This window comes from Sarcophilus harrisii, chromosome 3 (assembly GCF_902635505.1).
Source record: "Sarcophilus harrisii chromosome 3, mSarHar1.11, whole genome shotgun sequence".
Taxonomy (NCBI): domain Eukaryota; kingdom Metazoa; phylum Chordata; class Mammalia; order Dasyuromorphia; family Dasyuridae; genus Sarcophilus; species Sarcophilus harrisii.
Window position 1 is genome coordinate 363,755,344 of NC_045428.1, and position 22,174 is coordinate 363,777,517.

Below are 22,174 nucleotides of genomic sequence, written 5' to 3' on the forward strand. Positions count from 1 at the left end.
TCCTGTAAGACTCTCCTCTTAAAACTCTTACAATCTGACTTCTGTTCTTATCGTTCCACTAAAACTGCCCTCCCCAAAGTTGTTAATGATCTCTTGAGTTACAGATTCAATGGCCTTTTTCTCAGTCCATTTTCTGACTTTTCTGCAGTCTTTGACACTTGGTCATCACTATCTCCTCTTTGATACTCTCTCTTCTTCTAGGTTTTTTTAGTATACCTTTCTCCTCTGGTTTTTCTTCACTATAATCTGACCACCCCTTCTCTGTTGTCTCCTTTGCTGGATCCTCCTCCAGATCACACCATCTGACTATAAAGCATCCCTCAGGGATCTGTCCTGGGTCGTCTTCTCTTCTCCCTCTGTGCTTCTTCACTTTGTAATCTCATCAGCTCCCATGGATTTAATTACTGATTTTCAAATCTACCTTTCCTTCTTAAATCTCTCCTTTGATCTCCAATCTCCCAACTGTCTTTCAAATATCTCAAATTTGATGTCCACTAGATATCTGAAATTCATTAAGATTAAAACATAACTTAATCTTCCCCCCTGACTATTGCCTACCCTCCACCTTCCCTATTAGTGTACATCCCATAACCATCATCAGTCCCTGAAATTTTCAACCTAATAGTTAGTCCTCAATAGCTCTTGCCACCATCCCCATCCAAATTGTTGCCAAATCCTGTCAATTTCCCCTATGCAGCATCTCCTTTCTCTTCTCTGACACAGCCCTGACCTTGGTGCAAGTCCTTGTTATTATTGCAGCACCTTCTGCTAGGTCTCAAGCCTTTCCTCACTCCAGTCCATCCTCCATTCAGCCACTAAAATGATTTTCCTAAGCACATATCTGATCATGTCAGCCTCTACTCAATAAACTCCAGTGTTTCCTTCAGAGAGAAGATAAAATGTTCTACCCCCCCATACTTTTCTTATATCTTAATTCCCCAAAATATGTTTTTAATCCAGTGATATTGTCTGATTTGTATTCCATGAATAAGACACTCCATCTCTTGGCTCCAGGCATTTTTCACTAATTGTCCCCTGCCTGAAACACTCTCTTCCATTTTAACTCTTCACCTCCCTGAATTCCTTAAACCTGATTTAAATCTCACTTCTACAGGAAACCTTCCCCAAACCCTCTTAATTCTAGTACTTTCCCTGTGTTACTTATTTGCTATTGATCTCATAAGTAACTTGCTTTGTGCATATGTGTTCATATGTTGACTTCCCTACTAGATTTGTGAGCTTCTTGAAGTCAGGGATTATCTTTTGCTTCTTTTTGTCTTCCTAGTACTTAGCACAGTTTCTATCATATAGAAAATACATAATGAACGTTGATTGATCGATTGATTGGCTTAAGAAGAGCAGCACAATGAAATCATTGCATGTAGAGTTAGAAGACCTGGATTAAAATTCACCTTTATCATTTAAATAGCTTTGTGATCTCTCTGAATATTAGTTTTCTTATCTCTGAAATTGAAATCATACTACATATTTACATAAATTATAAAGCTGTTAAAGAATCAAATAAGATAACATGATACAATGAGACTGAGTATGGGATCTAGAATCAGGAAGATTGGAATTCAGATCTGACCTCAGACACTTATTAGCTGTGTGACCCTGGGCAAATCGCTTAACCCTGTTTGTAAGTAACAAAATACTCCAGTATCTTTGCCAAGAAAAGCCCAAATGTAGTCCTGAATACTCAAGCATGACTGAAATAACTTAATAACAAAAAAATACTTTTCTTTGTTTATTCTATAACAGTGTTGTATATAATGTAACACATATAATATGCACCATTAAAAAATTTTATATTCAAACATCTGGAGAACTCTCCAGTTAGAATTTTTTTTCACCACTTTGGATTGGTGACTGTTCTACAACTCTTAAATTAATGGCTGGAATCCTGAGAAGTTAAATTACTTGCCTGGTATTACATAGCCATTATGTCAGAGGTAGAATTTAATTCCATGTCATCCTGACCCTGAGACTCATCTTTTTATTGCCTTACCCTGACACCTTTTGATACATATAAATAAAAGGGGTTTTATGAATATGATAGTCATAAATTTAAAAATCTAGAATTTTGTTAGAGAATTTTTTCCCTATTGCTGACCCAAAATAGACTTTTAGTGCTCATTTCAGCTATTGAAGATGTTTTTATTATTATTTCATTATGTATTTGGTATTGTTGAATATTAAAGCTGGATACTATGATGAGTTTTAACATTGCACTTAACAATTTTGTGAACATTGAAATATCTTTTTTCAATACTGACCAAAGAAATAAAAAATTAAATATAGTAGAATGAATGTTTCTCAGAAGCACTTACTTTTTTTAAAGACACACCAAATAGAAAAAGAAGGTGATTTTCTTTATCTAAAAGCTTCTGAAATTCTGGGAATAGCAATGCTTCTATAACTATGGCTATATTTTATATGACCTGCAATTATGCATTGTTTTCAGCTGAAATCAGTCCTTTTGGGATGAAAAGGTCTTGCTATTGTTGTAAAAGAAACTTGGTTTGAATGAGAATATCAGACTCATTTAGACATACACATCTCTGACATTTTGAGGAAGCTAAATTTTATTCTGAGGTCATTCCAAGAATAAAAGAAAACGTGACTCAATCTTGGTCTGTCCATTTTTCCTACATAGCACTGTATGGTGCTTAGTTTTATAGTGCTTATTTTTTTTAAATTGTGTTGCATTATGTTGAATTATGTGCATTTTCAATTTGAGCTCTTATTTTACATGATTTTGAGTATGATAGAGGAAAAGCAGGTTACTACTTAAAAGTTCCTTTATAATACAAATAGGTATTTTCTAAAATTGACTTTGTAGATGGAAGTCTGATATTATTTTCCCTTTCAAATGGATTTTAATCTTCATATTTTCAGGCTTTGGAATATGCTAGAAAAATTCCGAAACCTAAACCAGTTTTGCCATCGAATCAGAATGATCAAGAATTGAAGCAAACGAGCAATCCATCTGTTTCTGGAAAAGAAAGGAATTTACCTGAAATCTCATTACTAGAAGTGCTACAGAGCAGACACGAAAGAGAAAAACAGGCTGTAGCTGCTTTCAAAGTCCTTCACATCGTGTAGAAAATGTGTCCTTAAGAAGACCTAGTAGGGGCAAAATTTATGAAAAAAGGGAACTCCAATACAATTGTTCCCTATAGACAGTGACTGCCTTTTATTCTAATCAGGATACAGTCTATATATGTTTCTATAGGATTAAAAATATTGGGCCATATTACATGGCTCCAGAATCTGCTTTCCTTTGGGTCAGAAATTATATTGAAATCATTTACTTTTCAAATCAGTAAGAATTTGAACATTAAAGCCTTTTAGTTTAATAATATTGGATATTTTGATTTTTTAATATGTTTATTTTTATTTTACAAAATTCTACCAATGATGTTATATGAAATTAATTTGCTCATACATTATCTCTTTCTTGTTAAGGAAAATATTTTTAAAAGAATTTCATTTTCTCCCACAATAAAATTTACATAGACTATTTGATCACAAGTAAATTTTGAATCAATATTTTATAAAATTATGAAAGTAATAAGTGGAGTTTCATATAATGTATGTGTGTGCTTATATGGAAAACTCCAGAAATGGGAGCACATTTAATTGTACCCATTCAAAATGAGCAGATTTTAACTTTCTCTTTTAAGAAAGCATCAGTTAGATTTAACTGAGTAGATCCAGAAGTACTCAACTGAATTCAGGCACATCTGGACAAATATTCTTGAAAAAATTCATTTCAATACCACATACATTTATTAAGCACTTACCAGATGCTAGGCCCTAGGTTAGATACTAGGAAAACAAAGAGGAAATACAACACAGTTCATATCTTCAAGGAGCAAAGGAGAAAGCCTGATAAAATGCTAGAAGAAAGTATGAAGGGAAAATCTTTTTCAACTAGGTTTCATGGAAATGACACTTGAAGTTGAGTCTTCAAAAGAGAGAATTTCAAAAGTTGTTCAGGAATAGGAAATGATCTGTGTAAGCGCCAACTTTAGAGAATACAGGTAAAATTGGGGAAACTTTGGCCAGTGCAATTTGGCTAAGACATAAAAGACATGCAGAGGAAGGAGTGTGAAGGAAAAAAAGTTAAAGTTAAATCGTGGAAGTGCTAGTTTAAGGAGTTTTTCTTTTAGCCTATAGATAGTAGAACTACTAATGCAGAGATGTGATCTGATTACACCAGATGTCACTAATGCAGAGATGTGATTTGATTATACAGGATGTCCCAAAAGTCTTACTTGCTTTTTTAACCTTTCGAAGTTAAAAATTATTGTTTTGGAGCATGGATTAGACAGGAACCTGAGAATGGAGAAGGAAATAAGGTTAGTGCAACATAACCTAGGAAAGAAGTAATATGGACCTCAAATAGGTGGTAGAAGTATTCCTGGAGAAGAAGAACCAGATTCACAAAATGTTTTAGAGGTTGAATTGACAGGACCTTGAAATGGATTTGGGGTGAGGGAAAGAGTTGGAGAGAGAAAGGGGGAGGAAAGGTAAAAAAAAAAAAAAAAAAAGCTTTAAAGTTCTGTCCCTGGATTACTGGATAGATAGTAGAACATCAATAAAAATTTAAAAATTGGAGAAGAAACAGGTTTCAAGAAGACTCATTTTTATCTGGTTACATAAATTTTCTTAGGCCATCTGCACATCTCAAATAATTCCAAACAATGTCAATTGTTACTCTTATGCCACCACCATAACTTCCAAGATGATTCTAGACAAACTTAAATAATTGTACAGTTGCTAATTCATACTTGGGTCATTTATTGAATGTAAGTTTTGATCATTAGCTTTGCTAATTTACTTGTTCTGCCTAAAATATATCTGTAAAATTTCCCATTTCTTAAAATAAATCATTATTGGAGAATAGCATTTTTTTTACTGATTTCCTTACTATACTCAATCCTATGTGGAAAGTTTAAATATGCATGACCACATCTAGTTATGCTTATTATATGTAGAGGCAAAATTGTATTTTCTTGCATGTGGGTATATACGTGTCCAATTTATGAATTTATCTTCAATGCATAGAAACCTTTTATATAAGTTGTTATGTAATAAAAGCTGCACAGAAATTTAGATGCCTCCCTCCCAAAGCCACCTTCCATTAAATGCAAAACAGCAATCACATCAAGAAGAAAAAGATATAAAAAACTAGAAAATTATTCCAGGAATTTTTTTCATTACATAATTTAACAAAGGAGGGTGCCAAAAGTCAGGATTTTGGAATCTTAGAAAATATCTTAGAATCATTTACTATATATATGGGAAATTGAGGGCTACAGATATTAAGTGATTTGTGCAATACCCTGCAGCAGTTATTTGGAAGATCCCAGATCTTTATGAGTATTACTATTACTGTAACTCCAGCCAAGCGCCCTTGAAATGTTTGAGTCTCCAAAAAGTAGAGATACTCCAGGGTACTAATGAAGACATTTGGAGATAGGTGGTTGACATAGCTCACATTTAAGTAGTGCTTTAAAGTTTATTAAGCATTTTCTTTATATAACCCATTCCTCCTGTTCTGTCAGCTAAGTTCATAAATACTGAATTCCATCTTGGGATCTTACCATTCTTCCTCCATTAAGTAATAAACCTATTTAACTCATGTACTGGAAAATCTCAGACTATAGCTCACATGTTTCATATTTAGATTTCTACCAATATATAGAAAAAGGGTCCCCAGACCTAAGGATACTCTGAGGATTCAAGGATACAGTGTAGATGTCAGCATTCAATGAAAATAATGCAAATTATAGGCTTAGGACAACCTTTATTCAACCCACAGAACACAGAGAAAACAAACTTATAGACATTAAATAGACAAATGCAGAAAACACATAAAATACTTTCAATGACCCATAAATGACTAATACAATTCTCTTTCCTCTTTCCTACTTCTCCAGGATCCTAAAGTCCTTCAGACTCATGGTAAACTCTTCTCAAAAGGGGTTGTTAGATAATATTATCTAACATTCTGACAATTACATGAATTCCATTTTTACCCCTACAAAGCCCTATATAAATACTGAATCTTACATTATTCCTAGGGCTTAGAGTCCCCTCAAAAGGGAAACATACTTAGGATGCCAATCATCCCAATATTTTCATGACTTATCACCCCACAAATCCATATAAACATACAGTTTCAATCAGGGGTCCTCAAACTTTTTAAATAGGTTCACTGTCCCTCAGACTGTTGGAGGGCCGGACTATAGTAAAAACAAAAATTTTGTTTTGTGGGCCTTTACATAAACTTCATAGTCCTGGGTGAGGGGGTTAAATGTCCTCAGCAGCCGCATCTGGCCCAGGGCCATAGTTTGAGGACCCCTGGAATGGAACTACTATAAGAACTTTCCATTGAATGGATTCCCATCAGTTGGGAAATAGCTGAATAAGTTATGGTATATGAATGAATATAATGGAATATTATTGTTCCATAAGAAATGATGAGCAAGCTGATTTCAGAAAACCCTGGAGAGATTTCAGTGAACTGATGTGCAGTGAAGTGAACAGAACCAGGAGAACAGATTAACTGTGATGATCAGCTGTGATAAACTTGACTCTTTTCAACAATGAGGTGAATGATTCAAGGGAATTCCAATAGACTAGTGATGGAAAATGCTATCCTCATCCAGAGAGAGAACTATGAAAACTGAATGAAGGTCAGATCATAGCATTTTTACCTTTTTGTCATCATCGTTTGATTGTTTTTTTTTTCTTTTTTTCCCTTTTGCTCTGATATTTCTTGCATGGCACAAAGAATATGGAAATATGTTTAGAAGAACTACTCATGATTAAGCTATATCAGATTGCTTGCTGAAAAGATGTGGCTCTTTTCAACAATGAAGTGATTCAAGGGAATTCCAATAGACTTGTGATAGAAAGTTCCATCCTCATCCAGAGAGAGAACTATGGAGATTGAATGTGGGTCAAAGCATAGTATTTTCGCCTTTTTGTTGTCATCATCGTTTGGTTGGATTTTTGTCCTTTTTTTCCCTTTTGATCTGATTTTTCTTTTATAGCATGAAGAATATGGAAATATGTCTAGAAGAACTGCTCATGATTAAGCTATATCAGATTGCTTGCTTTCTTGAGAAGAGGGAGAAAAATTTGGAATACAAGATCTTGCAAAGGTGAATGTTGAAAACTATTTTTGCATGTATTTGAAAAAATTTAAAAAATAAATTACTATTTTAAAATAAATTTTTAAAAGTTAATTTAAAAAAATAACTTTTATTCCCCTCAGAAGAGAAACAAAATTGAGGTTGCTAGACAATTCCCTTATCATTGAATCCTTAAAATCCAAATTAAACATAGTAATAGAGTTCAAAGCCCTGTGCTTTTGCTCCTCTTTATCATACTTTTATTCCCTTGATATTCTTCCAATTTCAAGGCAATTGGGGTTAAGTGACTTGCCCAGGGTCACACAGCTAGGACATGTGACATGTCTGAGGTTGGATTTGAACTTATATTCTTGAGCGCTGGTGTTCTATCCACTGTGCCATCTAGCTGTTCTCAGCTTCTTATTCTGAAACATGTAACAGTTCCAAGGATTTTGGTGGTAATTTTTTTTTATGGTTATTCAGTAGTTGGGTGTTATAGTACCTTCAGGAACAGTCCTTGTCCACAGGACTTTCCAGGGATATGTCTGAAGTGGTCTGAGTATGTTGCTATTCCTAAGCTTCTTGGGTCCAGGGTCTCCATCGGGGTCTGAAGAGTTATGGTGGCGATGGTGATAGTTTGATTTTCTTGTCACGTGCCAGTCCCTGGATCTCCTTCCAGGTGTCTAGGTGAGCTTGCCTGCATGGATTAGCAGCTAACTGGTAGTGGGGGGACTCTTCTCTGCAGAAGCTGTCTTTCCGGATGATGGGCTGTAGCGTCTGGCCTTCTCCCAAGGCAGCTGCAGGAGATAAGTAGGAAGGAGAACAGGGTTCCTGTGCCTGACTCTTCAATATTTGTTCCTTATCCACCATGATTTTCCCCCCAATGAGGCTGTGGAGGTCTGGTAGTCTGAGGGGCGCTGCTAATCCAGAAGCTCTTGGGTTGCTTTCTCTGGGTTGTTCCCCTTGGCAATCCGAGGAAAGATGGTGTTCAGGGCAGCGGTGATGGTGGTTTGGCTTGTCTGGTACATACATACTGCCTCCCGTTTCTCACTAAATCAAAACCCTAAACAAAAAGTTCCCCACCCTGAAGATCAGATCTCGGTGGTCCTTTGCCTCTTGCACCCCCAGAATACTCGCTGAGTCGGTTATGTCAGCATCATCCCTATTTTATAGATAAGAAAACTAAAGTTGAAGTGACTTTGCCAGAGCTACGTAGTAAACAGCAGAGCTAAGACATGTCAAGATACTGGGAGACACCGGGTTTTCCTCAGCTAAGGCCCAGCAAGCGGGCTCTGCCCTGATCTTGCCACAGCAATAGTCCCGCGCTCAGCCTTTCAACGATCGCACTCTCTGACAGTCACGCTTATAATGGATGGATTTCTGGCACTGGCACCGGCACCGGCACCGTGTTCCGGTCCTGAAGCCCTGCTCTTGTCTCCTTGCAGTAATTACCCCTCAACCTGCACCTTGGGAGAAGTACTGGGATCTCCCACTGCGGGGAACCCCGGCACATGTGTCTTCGCTTGCAAGCCCTTTCCCTCACTTTGAAAACCGACTTTTATTCGAGACCTGACTCCCCTCCGGAGCCCGCTCTGTCTGGTCATCCCCAGGCTAGTTTGGGCTAGTGGACAGACACAAACTTAGGTCTTAGAAGCCTCTCTTTCTGTTCCACCATGCTCTCTTATCCCATTAGGGATGAGATAATGAGTGTAGGTCAAAATTTAGTGCTCAAATAGTACCTGCAATAAAATGAGAACTTAAGATGAGCATGAAGAGCACGAGTACAAAGGGAGATGCGTCTTTTCTTTGTTGTACACTGGGAAAGCAAGAGTTTTAGCGTTGGGGTCAAAGCGGAGAGTGAAGGCTGGATCTTACCGGAGTCACCTTTCCTGTGTCTTAGTTTTGTCATCCGGGAAATAAGGGATTTTGTTCCAAGTGTTCTAAGTCCCTTCTGAGTCCGGGACCCTTCCTGATCCTGTGTATTGGAGATGGAATTCAAACCCGAGTGACTTCTGACTTGAACTCCAGTACTCTCTCCGTTAGGTCACACTGCCTCTCTAGATTTTTTTTAATTTGTGTAGGGCTTAGCCATAAACAGTCGAGAGGAAATCATACTGAGGAGAAAAAATACAAGCTTAGCCAAATTGAGGCACTAATTCCTAAATGGCTCCTTTCAGCCTTATTACTGGTTAATGAATCATTGTCACAACATAGAAAGCATGATTGGACTGAATCTATAGAGAGAAAATGACACTTCTTCCCTCATAATCTATTATTAGCCATGAATTGTTTGAAAATATATTTAGTAATTAAAATAACATTGATACCAATTGAGAACTTTGAATCAATGGTCTGTAGTCCTTAGATGGGATTCTTAAACAAAACTGTGATTGAAAAACTAAAGAATAAAGAAAAATTGAACTGAATTTGGTAATATTGTATTAAAAATTATTTGTGGGGAAAAAAATAAAATAAATAAAAATTATTTGCGGAACCAAATGCAGCAAGCTTATACTACCTCTCCAGCTATTATTAGTAATATATCAGCTTCCACCTGGAATCAAAAGTACTCTTAAAGAAAGGTTTCTATCCAATTTGTAATACTGATGATGCTCCTTTAATGGCGAATAGTCACTATTTCCTACTTAGAGTAAAGGATAATAAGAGCCAGCACATAGTTACTTCAGTAGACTATTAGAGTTGTTATTCAGTGTGATTTATCTAGACTAGTGCTTTGACTGTCCTACTGTTCAACATCTTTTAATAATTTGATTGCTGTAAATGGGAAAAAACCAATAAATGAAAGGAAACTTGCATCACATATGTTTTGATGAGAAAAGAAGCAATAATAGGTCAAAAAGAAACTTGAGTTCTCAGTAGATTTTGTTACCCATAACATTTCCTGTTCCCTTTTGATTACCATGGATAATATGGAATTATCTATATCAGCAGATTGAAAAAAAAAAAGGAAAGGAGAGCTTTATTTCTAGCTTGAAAAAAACAAAACATTCTATTTGGTGGTAAAATCAAATGGAAAATGATCTTTAATTTTTTTTTAAAATCCTGGATGAAGATACTGTTAATTTTTATTATAAACAAATGCCTTTGGAAAATTCTTCCTGTAACTCCATTAATCAGAGTTCTCATCAATGGCCTAAACAATTATATAATCATTCAGTTTCATAAGCAAAACAACCATTCAATGGAAAACAAAAGACTTTTCTATTTCCTATGGAAATTTATGCTATTAAAACCCTTTTTAAAATACTAATTTGAAATATTCCCATTCTATTGTGGGTATGGCTCAATTACATAGCTAAAAATATGGAATGAAATTTCAGCAATAGCTCGACCCATATGAAATGGAAAAATCAGTCTCTGGGGTCCCACTTTCAATGCCATAAACACATCCTGAGAGAGGACAAGGTGGTACCTGGCAGAGATTGTTTCTCATGCTGAGTTCAGTTTCTCCAGCATTGTCTTTTGTCCATGAAATATATCTATGACTTAGTAAAGTCATGTCCTTATTAAAGTGATTCACCTTCAGCAAACTCTTACAAGTCTAGAATAGTGGTCTCCAAAATGATATGCATATGACAGAGTATGTACAAAATAGTTCGCTGTAGTACACAAAGAAAAATAGTAGAACTTTTTTTGATTTGTAATATAAAAACTATTCTAAACCCTCACAAAATGGCTAAGGGGCTTAAAATTTAATAATGAAAGTCTAAAAGAATAACAAAAGCCCATGCCTTAGTATAAGCTTTTCATCAGCCACATTGAGGTAAAAAATTATGACGATCTCATCAGATGACAAGAAGATAGCCAAAAAAAGTTTCAAAATGATCAAGATTATTTAAAAGATATATTTAGATCTGTTGCCAGTCACAATGAACCTTATCCTAAATATACATTGTGTCTTTAGATTTTAGCTAATGATAATCTGAAATTATCACTATCAACAGCATATTTTTAAAAGTAAGATTTTGTCATCAAAGAGATAGATATAAATATGCCACCTCTAAAAAGTCTCATCTACATACATTTAAAACCTGGAAACAGAATTTTCAAACCTATTTTTTTATTCTGAACTTAAGAAATAAAACAACCATTTCCATAACAAAGTGGAATAAAAAAAACAGAGGATTGCATCTGAAATTACAGATCCATTATGTACAATTTGCCATTCCTTTCAAATATACTACAAAGTTATATAAGATTCTTTTTCCCTTCTCCTATTTCCCCTTTTTTCTTGTTTTTTTTTTCTTTTTCTTTCAAATTTGCTTAAAATAAGGAATTTGAACCTACTTGTTAAAAATATAAAAATGCAACATATTTCAACTAATTTGCATTTATATCAGGAAAAAGGAAAAAATGTATTAGCCAAATTTAAACAAAAACTTTGCATAATTGTTGAATGGTATTGAAAGATGAGTATCATGATTTAATAAGCTCAGACAACAGCAAACTTCTTTCATTTGTCTTCATCTCTTTTTCAGCTGTGGCAGCCATTAAAATCAAGAATAAAAATAATCCAAGTTGAGAACCAGACTTTTCAATCACAGTGTTAAGCTAAGATTTTTTTTTAAAAAAATGAACAAATTCAAGTCACATGACAATCACATATTTTAGTAAGAGTAAAAGATGGTTTTTATTTTAGAAATAATAATATTGTTTATTTTACCTTTATTTCTTAAACTTTTGTATGTATTTTATGATGTATATAATACTTATACTAAAGTACATATACTAAATATAACTGAAGTTCACGTTTTTACTGATGGGGTGTTGAGTAAGAAATCCATTTTCAGAAATCTCTATGATTTCCATGAGTAACTGGATCCAGTGTGTTCAGTCAAGCTAGAGGACCGTCTGAATCAAGCTAGAGGACTGAAGTGGGCTTAACTGACTTTTTCTCAGTTTGATTTGGTACCTAAAATTATTTTTCCCTTTAATTTTGCATTAGAACTCTCAGATATATTAAGAAGTTGGGTTGACTGTAGTGACCCAAGAAGGGCTTCTTCTTTCACCTTTGTTCAATTTGTCTGCCAGATAGTGATTTTTTTTCTGCCTTATTTCCCCCTTTCACAAAATGATGATAGACATTTTGAAGCAGTTCTGATGAAGTCACTAAATTTGTTGTCTCTACTTAAAAGTGATAATCCCCAATAATGCAAACCTCAAGCACCCATTTTTAATGAAACTGTTAGATGAATATCAAAGAGCTATTTACCTGGATGTCTAATATTTTAATTAGATTATATTCTCAATTTAACCCATTAAACCCCCTTTGATGATCTCCATGTTCAGTGTTTAGCCTCAGATGCTAGAAGTAATGAATACTGGACCTTTTGATTTAATGAGAATTTCGGCCTTCCAGCCTGCGGCCCCTTTGTATACCTTTTGTTTTGCCAGCTATAGAATTCATTTAATTGAAGGAGTCTCTTACCATCCCACATTAAGGAGTACAAATTAGCATCCTTTTTCTGATTGGAAAATGCAGGCAGACATTTTTGCTTTGATCTAAGGATTGTGTTGAAGGAGGCAGCAGCCCTCTGAAAATGAGCTGATGGCCTTGTTATTAGGACAAAATGCAGATGCGTTCATGTGTCACAAAATGCTTAATGTCCTAATTGGTCACCTTCCACATGGTTTATTCTCCTTGTTCTGTTTGTATCTTTCACACATTCTCTGGCTCCTCAACAAATTGTGGACTCAGGTTTTAAACAAAATGGTATCCTAAGGGAAATAAAATTATATACTTTCTGGTCTTTTTCTTCAAGCTGTATTTTTTTTCAAAGTGCCCCTTATTATACTTCCATCTTCAACTCCTTCATCCACCACCCCCCCTCCCCCCCATTCTCTAGCCTAAAAAATTCCCCAGGCAGCAGCATGGAAGCATAGCAAGCAAAAGATGTTGACTTTTAAGTGGAGAGTTACGTTTGAAGCCCAGCTCTGAGAAGAGTCATGTGAACATAGGCAAGTCAATTGGCAAGTCATACAAATGAATTATACTCTAACAGTTATACTATAATGGTCTTGCATCATTTAAAAAATCCTCCCTAAATGATCAACTTGTTTTTAAAGCCAAAAGGGATGATATTAATCCTGCCATTACTGTGGCAGAGAAAGGAATGCTATACAACATGGTTACTCCACTGACACCTCATGTGATTTCTTGGTCCTCACAGTGGGTTAGACAGAACACCTCAAGTTGTAGTTCACAGTACAATTGTGCTAGCTTTGGTACACAAGAACAAAGTGGATAATCAAGAATCAAATTACAAAAATAAAGTTCCTTGGATATATTTTGAATGAGAGAGTATATTGGAACCACTTTTTAATGCCAGTATAAGTAGATATAAGTAATCCTGTGAGCTAACCATGTCATAACAATTTTGACTGAATGGAGATTTGTTTCAGGGATGTTATCAACCCCTAAATATCCGATCTTTTTAATATGTGATTCACTTCAATAGTACTTAGTAGGCAGTAAATTATAATCTAACACTTATAATTTAAGCCAACTTTTCTCTAGCAACATTTCTTCAAGGAATTCACAGTAATTTTATTTCTTTCATCTCATATGTCTTCACAATATTTTTGATCCTGGAATGAGAATGTTAGACATTATTCTCTCTACTTCATAGGCACTCAAACATGGAAACCTAAGTGACTTGTTCAGTAGTCTTATTTTTGAATCCAGGTATCTGTACTCCAAACCAAATTCAATTAATGCAAACCAGTACTTTAAAATAATAGTAGAAATGCTCAAAAAGTTATCAAACTGTGCATACCCTTTGATCTAGCAGTGTTACTACTGGGCTTATATCTCAAAGAGATCTTAAAGGAGGGAAAGGGACTTGTATGTGCACAAATGTTTGTGGCAGCCCTCTTTGTAGTGGCCAGAAACTGGAAACTGAGTGGATGCCCATCAGTTGGAGAATGGCTGAATAAATTGTGGTATATGAATATTATGGAATATTATTGTTCTGTAAGAAATGACCAACAGGATGATTTCAGAAAGGCCTGGAGAGACTTACACGAACTGATGCTGAGTGAAATGAGCAGGACCAGGAGATCATTATATACTTCAACAACAATACTATATGATGACCAGTTCTGATGGACCAGGCCATCCTCAGCAACGAGATCAACCAAATCATTTCCAATGGAGCAGTAATGAACTGAACCAGCTACACCCAGTGAAAGAACTCTGGGAGATGACTAAGAACTATTACATAGAATTCTGAATCCCTACATTTTTGCCTGCTTGCATTTTTGATTTCCTTCACAGGCTAATTGTACAATATTTTAGAGTCCGATTCTTTTTGTACAGCAAAATAACAGTTTGGTCATGTATATTATTGTGTATCTAATTTATATTTTAATTTATTTAACATCTACTGGTCATCCTGCCATCTGGGGGAGAGAGTGGGGGGTAAGAGGTGAAAAATTGGAACAAGAGGTTTGGCAATTGTTAATGCTGTAAAGTTACCCATACATATAACATGTAAATAAAAAGCTATTAAAAAAAATAAAATAATAGTAGAACCTAGAATTATTGTAATCTCTGAAATAAACAAACTGGTTTTGTTGTTAGTTATTGTTCATGTTTGACTTTATTGTTATCCCATTTTGCGTTTTCTTGGCAAAAATACTGGAGTGGTTTGCCACTTCTTTCTCAGATCACTTTACAGATGAGGAAACTGAGTCAAACAGGATTAATGACTTAACTAGGGTCACATAGCTAATGAGCATCTAAGGTAGAACTGAACTCAGATCTCCTTGATTCCAGGTCTGACCTTCTATATGTTGTACCATTTAGATGCCCAAATATCTAAATTAAAGATTTAAACATTTTTAAAGGAGATTAGAATTTTTTAGAAGAATGATCTGCATGAAATCTCAAAAAAAGTATAAATACATGAATTTAACTGAACAGACTTTCTAAGTGACCACTGAGACTCCCAAAGGGGAATCATTTGGGAATTCCCTTAACTAACTTTTTGATTCTAAATAAGTCAATTGAGCTAATATACTACCTCACATCTAACAGATTGGCTAACATGATAAAATGATAAACATTGAAGAAGACATGGGAAATTTGGAATACTAATGCATTGTTGGTAGAGCTGATAACTGGTCTAACCATTCTGGAAAACAATTTGGAACTATGCCCAAATGGCTATAAAACTGCACACACTTTGATCCAACAATACCACTACTAGATCTGTATCCAGAAATCAAAGAAAAAGGGAAAAATATTTATAGCAGCTCTTTTTGTGATTGCAAAGAATTGGAAATTGACGGGATGTTCATCAGTTGAATAATGGCTGAACAAGATTTGGTATATGAATATAATGGAATATTATTGTGCAATAAGAAATAATGAACAGTCAGATTTCAGAAAAACCTGGAAAGAGTTATAAGTACTGAGTGAAGGGAGCAAAACCTGGAGAATATTGTACATAGTAATAACAATGTTATGGAATGATCAGCTTTGACAGACTTAATTCTTCTCAGTAATGCAATTATAAAAGACAATTTCAAAAGATCCATGATGGAAAATGCTATCCCCATCCAGAGAAAGAACTATGAACTCTGAATGCAGATCAAAGCATATTATATTCACTTTTTGTTATTGTTTTTTTCTTTCTTCCAGTTTTTCCCTTTTGTTCTGATTTTTTTTTTTACAACATGACAAATGTATAAATGCTTTTAACAGGAAAAAATATGAAACTCAAAATCTTATGAAAGTGAATGTTTTCTACTGGTCATCCTGCCATCTAGGGGAGGGGGTGGGGGGAGGTAAGAGGTGAAAAATTGGAACAAGAGGTTTGGCAATTGTTAATGCTGTAAAGTTACCCATGTATAAATCCTGTAAATAAAAGGCTATTAAAAAAAAAAAAAAAGAAAGTGAATGTTTAAAACTATCTTTACATGGAATTGGAAAAAATAAAATAATATGGGAAAAAAAACAAACAAGTCACTTGATTTCCCTCAGATTTAGTTTCTTCATCTCTAAAATAATTATTTTATGTTATATAGATTATATAGATGCTCTATGTCATCTTTTGGCTCAGAAACTCTATAGCTCTTTCTCTCAGAATCCTAAATAAAATCATTTTCTTGGGTTATTCAGGAGATTAGATTAGATTAGAGTCTAACAATTAAGGCCTTCCTATGCTTGATAACAATTCATGGAATTGTTCCTCTGACATTGTGATGGAGGTGTGTGTGTGTGTGTGTGTGTGTGTGTGTGTGTGTGTGTGTGTGTATGTTCACAATATCTAGAATAAAGTTTTTTCGATTTCTTTGATGAATACTAAACAATCCAAGCTTCTCCCTCTCCCTATCTTCTATCACTTTTCTTAGTTATTAATGGCTATGTTTATTAAATTCTGTGGCCTAAAATATTTTGCTTTGTGAGTTAAATGGCCTTATTCTTTTAAAGAGCCCATGGGACTTTGGAAGCTGAGAGTTTCCTACTCAGTGCAGGAATTCCCTTAAAACCATTCTTAGTGAGTGACTATTCACTTTCTACTAAAAACAATTCCAATGACAAAGCATTTCTGGGGTACTTCAAGAAGCCTGTAACATTTTTGATAACTCTTAATTGTTAGAACATTCTTCAATATATTGTCCTGAAGTCTGCCTAGCCTGTAGCTTCCATAGTTGTAATTCTGTCTTCTGCTATGCAGAAGAAATTTCATTCTTCCTCTATATGGCAGCCTTTCAGATATTTTTGGACAATGTTATAGGAGTGTGCAGCACATTTCATTAGGATGTGGACCTAAGGAATCTTTTTTTTAAGGTTAATATTTATTGAATACTTAATCATAAAGGATATAATTTAATTCACCAAAGTAAATGAACTGAAATTTTTAAAGATTTTGCCAATTTACAACTAACCTTTAAAGATATAAACTTTGTAAAGAGCTCTTTTTAATAAAATTCATCCTGATGGACGTGGCTCTTTTCAACAATGATTTGATTCAGGCCAATTCCAACAGAGTTGTGATGGAGAGAGCCATCTGCATTTAGAAAGAGGATCGTTGGGACTGAATATGGATCACAACATACTAGTTTCACCTTTTTTGTTGTTGCTTGCTTTTGTTTTCTTTCTCATTTTTTCCCTTTTTGATCTCTTTTTTTTGTGCAGCATGATAATTATGGAAATATGAATAGTAGGATTGCACATATTTAACATATATTGGATTACTTGCTGTCATGGAGAAAGGTGGGGTGAAGAGAGGAAAAAAAGTGGAACACAAGGTTTTGTGAAGGTAAATGTTGAAAAGTATCTTTGCATATATTTGAAAATAAAAAGATATTATTTAAAAAATAAAATTCTTCCCTTTCTCTTAAAATATAAAATAATCTTTTCAGCCTGACCTCCTCAGTTTAAAAAAGTATATTTCCAACTGGATCTTTCTCTCCTTATCCTGCACTTTGCTATAAAATGCCAGTGATAGAGTTTAAGGATTGGTGACTAGAGGTGCATCCTTTAAAACTTATAATGTTTACTGTTTTGCCCTTTTTTGACTTAACAATCAGAGTTCCAGGCCACATATTATTGAATGAGTACACCAAAATTAACTATCCAAAAAAATCGGAGATGTAGGGAGGCAGAGACTCCCCTGACCCCTGCAGGCTCCAGATCCTAGGTATAGCAATGGCACATGAGTGCAGTTCTGAGCACACCTGGCCCACCCGTAAGGACAAGTATCATGGGCCCCTTAAATTTTCACTTCCCCATGCTAACCCTATCCAATTCTCTTGTTGCTGCTGTTGCTGTACATCCTTCATTCTGGAAAAGGACCAATGACATCAATAAGGGGATGTTTTGACTTACTATGAATTAGATTTAAGTGAGGCAGAGTTGTACTAAGTCATCAAGTCACTGGCCCCCAAAGTCATTGAAGTTCATAGGCAAGACAAAAGTCAAGAAAACTGGTGATGGCCAGGGATGTAGTGGATGATCTTGGGCTTTCTAGATTAAGTTCTTTCCTAGTCCTTTTCTTTTCTATTCCTCCTATTCCATAGTTTTCAGTCCCCCTCACTAGTCACTAACCTGTGAGCACATTTTAGTCTATTAGCATTCCTCTGAACTGAACCTAATATTCAGTAATCCAGAGTGTTTTCAGCACTTAGCATGGTGCCTGGCACATTGTAAATGCTTAATAAATAACTTGTTGGCTTGCATGTGCAATCCAATTCCCCAAACCTGACTTGGCTTATAATGAACTACCCTGTTGCAGACTTGTCTAATCACTATAAAACCCACAGCCTAATCAACCAGATCCCATTCCCAGTTTGGACACTGATGCTTTCTGATTTTAGACAACTTTTTCTGTATCATCCTATCACATCGCATTAACAATAATAATAACTGAAATGTGTGTAACATTTTATGACTCACAAACTATTTTCTTCATTAAAATCCTGGGGTAGCTGTTGTTGGTATTACATTAATTATATAGATATCATTATGTAGATAAGTAAGATGAGATAAAGGTAAAGTAACCTAATCACGGTCACACAGTAGTCAGAATTTGAATATATTTTTCTAGCTCCAAATCAGTTTGTTCTCTATTTCCTAAGATGATGTACTAGTACATAGTTATGCTCTTCTACAAAAGTTGGACTGACCTGAACAATTATTTGACCCAGCATGACACAATGAAGAATGGATTTATAACTGGACAAAACCTTTGCTATAATCTAGTTCAAATCCCTCATTTTATTGCTGAGGAAAAAGAAGTTGAAGTGATTTTCACAAGATCACACAATTGGTCCGAATTGGAATTCAAACTAGGTCCCTTCATTACAAATACAACATTCTTACCATGCAGTTCACTAACACAATTTCCCAGTTTCTAATATGAGTTCTCTGCCCCAGGCAGATGGATCTATCACTGTCCTAAAACATAATTTATTCATACATATTTCTGTGCCTTTTGTCATGTGGGTCCCCTTGCTTACAACAACTCCTATTATCTCTTAACATCATTTACATAATTCAGTTAAAACTTAAGTATATAATAACTTATGGTATCTAAGTCATTTTAGAAAACATTCCATCACCAATCACTTCCAACACATTTCCATCTCTTTGCCTTTGCTCATGTGTTCTAGATGACTAAAATAACCTCTTGCCCTCTCTTTGTTGATATTCTACCTAATCTTCAAAGCTCAATTCAAAAATTATTTTCACTAATGAGCAGAACCAGGAGATCATTATACACGGCAACAACAAGACTATATGATGATCAATTCTGATGGACGTGGCTCTCTTCAACATTTGAGATGATTCAAACCAGTTGAATGTATGCAGTGATGAAGAGAACCATCTACACCCAGAGAGAGAACCATGGGAACAGTGTGGAACACAACATAGCATTCTCACTCTCTCTGTTATTATTTGTTTTTTTCCTCGGTTTTTCTTTTTCTTCCTTCTTGATCTGATTTTTCTTGTGCAATAAGATAACTGTATAAATATGTATACAGATGTTGGATCTAACATGTATTTCAACATATTTAACATGTTTGCAACAAAAGGTTATGCAAGGGTCAATGTTGGGAAAATTACCCATGCATATGCTTTGTAAATAAAAAGCTTTAATAATTAAAAAAATTATTAATTCTTCCAAATGTACATGATTTCTCTTACTCATAGAAATCTCATAGAAATCATAAAAATAAGAATAAAGTCCTTTCTGGACATATATCTTATGACTTCATAATGTTTTTTTTTTTTTGAGGGCAGAAAGCACATTTTAAGACTCCTCCAGACTTTAGCATAGCTATTGCAGATATTATGCACTTAATTAACATTTGTTGAATGAATGAACAGTAATGTGAATGCTCTGAGAATCTGTTCTGACATAAAAATCCAAAAAGGGCAAAGACTCATGAATGAAAAGGCTGATAATAAAAATAAATACAGATCAAAGCATTTATGTGGTGCATTCAAGTCTATCCAGATTGGTTTGCTCAGGGTTTTTTTAACAATATATGCCTTTTTCAGTGCCAGAGATAAGTATCTGTCCATTGCTGTAAAATATGAAGTAACACACTAAATAAATCTTCATAACAAAAAAATAGAGTTGAAATAGTTTTTTCTTCAGGAGTTCAAATAAAATTCATCCTTTTCAGCTTCTGGAAGCTCTAATTAACCAACCTTCAAAGACACTCAAAAGCAAGGGATTTCTGAATTAAATAGAAAGTGACTTTTTTCCCTCTGCCCACCTCTACCCACATGTAAACAGGAAAAATCTGCTACATATTTCTGCTTGTGCTATGACTTGCCACTACTTTTAGTAGTACTATCAGACTGGAAAATTGGATTCAAAGAAGCCAAAGAATGCCATAGCCAGCCTACTATATACTTGGTAGAATCATTGCCATGCTGTGCACATTTCTTATAATTTAATCAAAAAGGGATGTCAGTAATGGAATTTTTGGAGTTAAGTGACATTAGGACTTTTCCTATATGGAATATTAGTAAATCACAGATTTTAAATTTTTATTTGTTTGTTTTTGTTGTGGTGGTTTTTAAATTTTCTATGCCACCAATTAGCCAGAGCTAGACATTCACTGGGAGTATCTTCCATTTATTTTCATTTCCAAGGACAAAGTAAAGATACAGCTAAGCTTGCTACACTTAGCTACAACTCTGGAACCTTGCTAAAAATAACAAGGGCAGAAGAAAGAGAAAATTGTCTCCATATTTGGATGTCTGTATTCTCTGTGTGATTCAAGGACCTAAACAAAGTCATGCTACTTGTTTTCTCCATTGCACAGCATTTCCACTCACTTCACAATCTTTTCCCAAATCACATTTAGTTGCTGTATTTTCTGGAGCCCTTAAGATGTCTTTCCTGCAGCCACAGTTATCATCCTATGGGTATTATCTACTTTCCCTCCAAGGATCTCAGAAAAGCTCTCATTCTCTGATTGTATTAAATCTTCCAGAGTAAAGTCTTTTGTCCTATGTTATTGTTCACACCCCAGCACTTTAAATCCTGCCTTGAAATTAACAGTCTTAATATCTAGGGATGAGATGAATGAGAAGGGGGATTTTGATGTACAACTTCAATGGTCCCACCTAGAAATAAAGCAAATTACAGAGGTGAAACAATCATCTAATAATGAAGGCAAGGAGCCATCTCAGTGTTATTGGGAAGCATCACCGTATAATTGAAAGACTAATAGCAATAGTAAGCCTCACTTACAATGTGTAGTCTTAGATAAGTAATGTAACCTTTCTGGGCTTTCTTACTCATTTGTAAAACGAGGTGGTTCAGTTAGATAGCCTCTAAGATTCCTTAGTTCCTAGAGCTATGATCCAAATGCACTAAAAGCCTCAGTTTCCTCCGTGTAAATAATCTCGAGGATTACAAGATAAAAGTCTTTTGAAGATAGGCACTGTATCATTCCTCTTTGCAACCCCCAGCACTTCTTACAGAGCTTGGCATGTAGTAGGCAGTTAAATGCTTGATTGATAGAGAAGAAAACTAGATCAAAGCGGTTTGAAACTGCAAACTCTATTCAAAATAAGTCTTCCTTTTCCAAATGAGTCATATTGTTCGCATACCCTGCCCCTAAGAGCTCTGGCTCATAATTCCAATTTAAGGAGATAGACGTTAGAAGAAGACTGAGGGTGACACTTTGATATCTATAATATGTATAGATAATATATACACACACATATTAAAAAAAAACAATTCTTTATAAATTGTTATTCTTTAAGAAAAAAAAAAAAAACGAAGTTTCTAATGCTAAAGAATCCACTGTCACTTTTAGATCTGGAAGGCTAAAAATGATTGGTTTCTTTCTCATGAGGCGGTATCTCGTATCTATATATGCAACGGTTAAAAATTCGCAATTAAGGGAAATGGACCTTACCACTGGGGTGGAGAGAGCCCCGAGAAGTTACATTTATCCTAGACTGGGTGCGGGAAGCTGCCTAAAGAAGAGGCAGTGTGGGCTACGGGTGGGGGAGAAGCGCGGAGATG

General features: G+C 35.0%; 1 protein-coding gene across 4 annotated transcripts in view; it reads left to right on the top strand.

Moving 5' to 3' along the window:
* The window catches only part of JHY (junctional cadherin complex regulator), a 110,017-nt gene extending 105,419 nt beyond the window's left edge, over positions 1–4,598 (top strand). For all 4 annotated transcript variants that reach the window (XM_031960180.1, XM_031960179.1, XM_031960178.1 and 1 more), the window contains exon 9: positions 2,902–4,598. In XM_031960180.1, the coding sequence (XP_031816040.1) occupies positions 2,902–3,108 (207 nt within the window). In that variant the 3' untranslated portion in view covers positions 3,109–4,598. The remainder of the gene's footprint in view (positions 1–2,901) is intronic.
* The last annotated feature ends 17,576 nt before the right edge of the window (positions 4,599–22,174 follow it).